The sequence below is a fragment of the Pecten maximus genome, chromosome 4 (genome assembly GCF_902652985.1).
Source record: "Pecten maximus chromosome 4, xPecMax1.1, whole genome shotgun sequence".
Classification (NCBI taxonomy): domain Eukaryota; kingdom Metazoa; phylum Mollusca; class Bivalvia; order Pectinida; family Pectinidae; genus Pecten; species Pecten maximus.
The window spans coordinates 49903756-49910267 of NC_047018.1; the positions used below are offsets into that span (position 1 = coordinate 49903756).

The window sequence follows — 6512 nt, forward strand, 5'->3', positions numbered from 1 at the left end:
AAACCTGTTGCCACTTATCTTGTCAAATTCAATAAGGTATACATGTATATTTGATGTAGGTACATATGTCAATTAGAGTCGAGTGACAGCATAGGACAACATTAACCAGCTCGTCACAAACAACAGTATACAAAACATGTGTAAGAAATGTATCTATTATATATATATTTACAGCACATGCGTTAGGATTCAAATCAATATTTTGAAATTAGAAAATGTGCAGAAAACGTTTAATATATAGCATTTTTGTTGTTGTATGGGGGTGTTCGGAAGACGTTTTGGTTGCCGCCTATAAGACCCGGGTTCGATTCTTAGATCGCGCTTTTACCTTCAGCATTTGCTATAAAATAGATGTTTATATCTTTCACTATGCAAATGTATTACAATGTACGTCATTGTTAAAAATACACATTGCGGTATTTCAATGTATGACATTATTACAAATACCCATTGTGGTATTACAATATATTGCATTTTTAGAATATCCTATTGTGGTATTACAATGTATGACATTGTTACAAATACCCATTGTGGTATTACAATATATTACATTTTTAGAATATCTTATTGTGGTATTACAATGTATGACATTGTTACAAATACCCATTGTGGTATTACAATGTATGACATTGTTACAAATACCCATTGTGGTATTACAATATATTACATTTTTAGAATATCCATTGTGGTATTACAATGTATGACATTGTTACAAATACCCATTGTGGTATTACAATGTATGACATTGTTACAAATACCCATTGTGGTATTACAATATATTACATTTTTAGAATATCCATTGTGGTATTACAATGTATGACATTAAAAATACCATTGTGATATTTCATTGTATATCATTGTTACAAACACCCATTGTTGTATATTTTGGTACGTAATAATATTTGAAAATTACAAAGTTTCTGCTTTGATGCCTATTAGAATTACATAAATGATGTCACAGATTTTTAAGGCTGGTTTTCCCAGCTTATAAAAGTTTAATGACAGCTTTATGAAATTAATTTTGAAAACGACAGGATACCCTTTTTGCTAAACACAGAAAACTGCAGATCACAGATGAAAGTTAGACAGGCTGAACAATTGTTTATTTTTATCGGAAACAAATTGTCATTGTCAATATTTTATAAAGCCTGATTTATAATTACCTGGGAAAACAATTAAATTCAGTTTAGTGCCTAATACAGATGGAATATAGATTTTAAAAGATAAATGTTTCACAATTTTTCACAGATACTTGTCAACTGAAAGAAAACACACAATTAAACGCTTAAATTAGCACAGAACCAAGCTACCGCGGCTGAACATTCAAAGGTGAATTATCAACTTAATGATTAAATGTCTAAAGTTTCCTTTATCAGTTCTAGACAATAACCTTTCAAGAAACTCACATAAAAAAATATGCTTCATATAAGATCATTTACGATACGATATATTTTGAAGTTGCCGTGATAGATTTTAAAATTTATTTGACAAGAATGAAATGAGAATATCCTAAGCGGGGAAGATCGTATACAGGGCTTATTGTGTTTTAACCAAAGACAAGGTTGTCCAATCCGATTGTTTTATAAACAATATTAAAATTTGCTGAAATGAAATAAGAACTTGGTCATGATAGGAACAAAATGTAGTAGCATTCATCACAATAATTTGTTGTTGTTGTTTTTTAATTTTTTTTTTTATATATACTATGTACATACATTATCAACAGATATTAAATTTCTTTATGTTACGTTCTCTGGCTTTATCATTATGTTAATGCACCCTTAGGATGTTGAAAGTTGAGAACACGGATCTTATGTTAGGCTAAGAGTTCTACCTGACACGCATGGTACATCGTTGAAGGTCAAGGTTTAAGATAACATGATTTTGCAAAATGACGGACCGTCGGCATTTCTAATTATAACACGGCAAATATGTATTCACTTGGTTATAAATGATAGGATAAAGGTCCTGATTTATCCACCGCTGACATAATTATATGTATATGTGTGTTTAAAAAATTGGCAATCATGGTTGACCCATTAATGTATTGAGATGTATATGACACTACTTTGTTACAAATGGTGACGCACAGGTAAACCGAGATTGACATGTATATATATATATACTCTAGAGTCTGTATGACTAGACAACATGCAACAGTTATTTAATAATTAAGAATTATTCAACTTTGAACAAAAGCATTTTTCGTTTATCCATTTATAATGACCCTTTGTACTAACAGTCGATCACCCCCCCCCCCCCCCCCCCTCGTCCTCGTGGTTGGAGAATGGATTATTTAGACAGTTTTTACGAGATTACATCAGGTATGAGTGTCTCGCGAAACAAAAAAGCCTCAATCCATCTTCAATCACTTAATGCATAAAACATCAGTCGTCATACTCCAATTTACATAGCCCCAATACACACGTCACCTGTAATCAACAAGTGTTGAAAAACGTCTCACCTGTATGATTAAGGACATGTTACCTGGACAAAGGCAGACGACACAAGACACCAGCTTGTATCATTTTTTATTTCCATAAAGCATGTTCTATACCAAAGAAATCTATTCACTGAAAAACTAAATTTGATTTAATTTATTTAACATTTTTATTCATTATTTTTCAATAAAAATCCTATTAATGACATAGACTTACTTATAGAGTTTACCAGGCATGCAAGCTGTATGCTGAGAACACTACATTCTTGACATACAAAATCTGCATTTTGTTATATTGACATGAATTTAGACACATAGTAATGTATTTTTTTAACCTCTGATGATTCTACAGTTTATAACATAACCCGTATTTCCCTCTCACAATTGTCTAAACATGTTGATTTGAGAAACGTATTTTAGCATAAATTGTTCAATACAGACATTTTTAGAAACAAAAATGGCTGTTGTATTTTCTATATGATTCTGACTCAACTTCCTTACACATAATTCATAACTTGACTGTGCTGAATTATTCAAACCTGTCATTAAATTATAATCTGACATTTGCATAAGTGTACAATGGTTGCAGAAAATGTAAATTCTTGAACACTGAACGCCTATATAAAAGAAGCAAATTTCAACCCCAGATTTATATAACTCCACAAATCATAGTCTGTTTTCACCAAGACAAAAAGTGATATTACATACATGCGTAGTCATCCGTTATGACGTATCGTTACTATGTATGACGTCACGGTTTTGTCTTATAATTCAATAAGTTGAAACTGGTGAGTTTACAGTGTATATTGATAACACAATGCAGTTACAACATGTCTTGTACATCTCATTAGTATTGATGGTAATATTGTCCTGTTCCCTATATGCTTGTTTTGCATTTGGATGAAATAAAAACTAAATATATGGGAAAAAAAAGGTTCTCAGAAGTAGGTCATCTTTGGCCTGCACGTGCTTCGCGTAAGTCCATTAGCAGTTGAGTATTTATGGAATATAATTGGCCATTATTTTAGATCAATATTGCAATTAATATTTAATCAAGCTTCGGTATCGATCTGGGTGGAGAGATGATCCACTCTGTTTGTCACGATAAAACAATAGCATCTACCTGTTGTGACAAGCCCACTTAGTTTCCGCCAAATCGCGGATTCAGATGCTGATTCCGTACAATGTTACCTATAGGCTCAATCGGCTAGTATTTCTAGTATTACTCAATACTTCAAATTCTTATTTCTTATTTCTCCCCACCGGCTAGTATTTCTAGTATTACTCAATACTTAAAAGTCGTATTTGAAGTAAAGAGTTCCAGTTAGGGGACACGTTTGAACCCCGGTGTATTGGAAAACAGTTTGGAGTTTTGTACCCCTCCCCCTTGTACCCCCCCCCCCCCCCCCCACGTCGTGTTTAGAGGGTATACATGTGAAACCCTATGTAAAGGCAGGCATGGTTCTAACTCCTGATGTCATGGACAAGATTTCAACATCTGAAATAACCCCTACAACATTATTTTGACATTATTCGGCAAGCCTGTCTTTTTCACGAGGCATTTTCGACAACAAAAATACTTTTAAGGGGTTCCAATTTAATGTCCTACCCTCTTATTCATGGTAGCAATCACTTCACCAATGTAACATCAGCCCAGGATTGTAAAATATAACTAGATCGCAAGCATTCGAAAACTTCAAAAAATCGTCAATTAAAAAAAATGTAATTATTACATCTTAACCTTTGAGTAATCATCTCATTTTCTTCTCAACCTCCCCATCCGGACAAAAAATATACATCATATCGTGTTTGCGCAATGGTAATTCAGGGGTTAATCGGATTAGTTGTACTTGTAGCTATGGTTACGGTTATTTCATCCTCTGGAAGTGACCCGTGACGGTTTTGAACGCCTAAGTGACAATGGCGGTTTAAATAGCAACGAGTTAAGTTACCAAATTACTAACAAATACACGTGGTATATACATATATGTATGTATGTATGGACCTTGAACATAACCACGACACTTTGTGATTATTTTTTTTTAGAAATAGTTCACACCATGCGTGGGTTTAATATTTGGTTATATACGTCACATGTTAGACATTGGTGCCTATTTTTTCTAACACAATGCACGTGCATGTCATGTTTATATATATATATAAAATTATAAACTCATATACTTATGTCTAAATATACTCCTCATGTTCGATCATGTATTGGATGATCGAATTGTTTGCATGCTATTTAAATGTAAGGTGTGATCAATATTTCTATAAGATCATTTACATACCAATCAAGTTCTTTAACCAATACCAATGTAATACAAAAACGTCCTGGCGGTAGGTCGAATATAATGTTACACCGTTTTAAATAAGTTCCGGTGGGAAATCGTATATTGTCAGAAAGATGACAATGTCACCGGCGGTTAGCACGTGTAGAATAGACGACGAATTCTCTCCTTCGATTTCCAATCACTACGTGTAATCGATACACAACATATTTCGTGTTACAAGTATTATGGATCTGTACACGCCACAATCACATACAAAATCACTGAAATATATATCCATGACGTCATATGGTGGTGGAATTCTTCCTTTCGGTCCGAGTCTCGAACTATTGAACATATATTAATTGTTAATAATGATCATTGCTGTACCGACTTACCTGGTTGTCCTACGTTTCGTGGTCTCTCTGGCTGCGCTTGATTTCCCGTTCATTGTGTCAAACCCTGGAAAACTAGTATTTCAAGTTCTCTTGTAAATCAGCTAATCACAAAACCTGTTTAGGAGTCCATCCGCTACTCCAATACAGACATTACCATGGTAAAATCCATCGTGTCAGCACCATGTGTTCCGAGACTGTCAGGGAAAACAACGATAACCCGACTGTCGACCCACAGTAGCATGCAGGTAAATACCAGTGGCACACAACCCTTTGAGTACGAATCGTCCCACAGGTAAAAATAGTCTTTTGTAAGGCGTAATGGGCTTGAACTTGCTAGGGCGACTGGGCACGGTATACAGGGACGATCTTTCACTGGACAAATGAGTTGGTCAGTCCGTATACCCGGTCAGTCTTAGAAGATATACTCTCAGACGGGTCACACTACCTTTCTAAAACTACAGCCATTTTTAATATTCATTCTAGCTTGGATTATAATGTATACCTGTTGTCAACAAGGCTATGAAAGGCGGTGTATGCGCTCACCTGTAGTGTAAGGTATAGATCTAGGTGCATTGGAGCCTCCAATGGAGCTTCACGCATGAGTGAACATGCTTTAGAAGAACCGAGAGGCGCGGACAGGGGCACGAATGGGGAATATGATTTATGAAATAATGGATGTAAGTGAATTTTAAATATTTTATTTACGGCAATAAGTAAACCGAATATAAATGGAGATTCAAATTTCACAACGATAGCTGATAAATTACTTCGGTAAAAATAGCATCACAGGAGCGAAAATATTGATCATATTAAAAAAAATAATTGTCGTTAACTGTGTTTGATATTCAGACGCCATGGGGCGTTAATATTCAACGTGGAGATCGAAATATAAATTATGCAATGGAAGTAAACACAGGCCTGTCACATGTCATTCGCGTAAAACAATTATATCATGTTGAGGGCGACCTTGAGGGTTAACGAGCGAAGCATCGTAGTCAAGTATATTAGATGTGAAACAAGGCTCAGAGAAATGAATTTTACTGCATTATAATGGTGTTTCCTCATCCTGCGTTATTCGTCAGTGATGTTAAAGGCGCGAAATGTTGGCATCCAGGAGTCAAGCGAGAAAAATAAGAAAGATTAAAAGAAATGTCAAATTCTAGGTAGGGAGGTAAAATAGCACCATATTTCAATAAATTATGTAAATTTAATATTGAATTTCAAAAGAACGGAAGGTAATGTGTCTGCGTCACTATTTAAATTAATTAAAGGACTCGCACAACTAAATTAGCCAATCAGCTGGTGTTTCCCTCTGAACCAAGTCCCTGAGGAAAGTGTGTTTCTTAGGTTTGTAGGTGTTTTCCTCAGTAACATAATGAAATGGGTACTTTCTATATACGAGAG

General features: G+C 34.6%; 1 protein-coding gene across 1 annotated transcript in view; it reads right to left on the reverse strand.

Moving 5' to 3' along the window:
• The window catches only part of LOC117326354 (grainyhead-like protein 2 homolog), a 68462-nt gene extending 63225 nt beyond the window's left edge, over positions 1-5237 (reverse strand). Inside the window, exon 1 of the mRNA XM_033883064.1 lies at positions 5109-5237. Within this exon, the coding sequence (XP_033738955.1) occupies positions 5109-5161 (53 nt within the window). The 5' untranslated portion in view covers positions 5162-5237. The remainder of the gene's footprint in view (positions 1-5108) is intronic.
• Positions 5238-6512: the final 1275 nt, after the last annotated feature.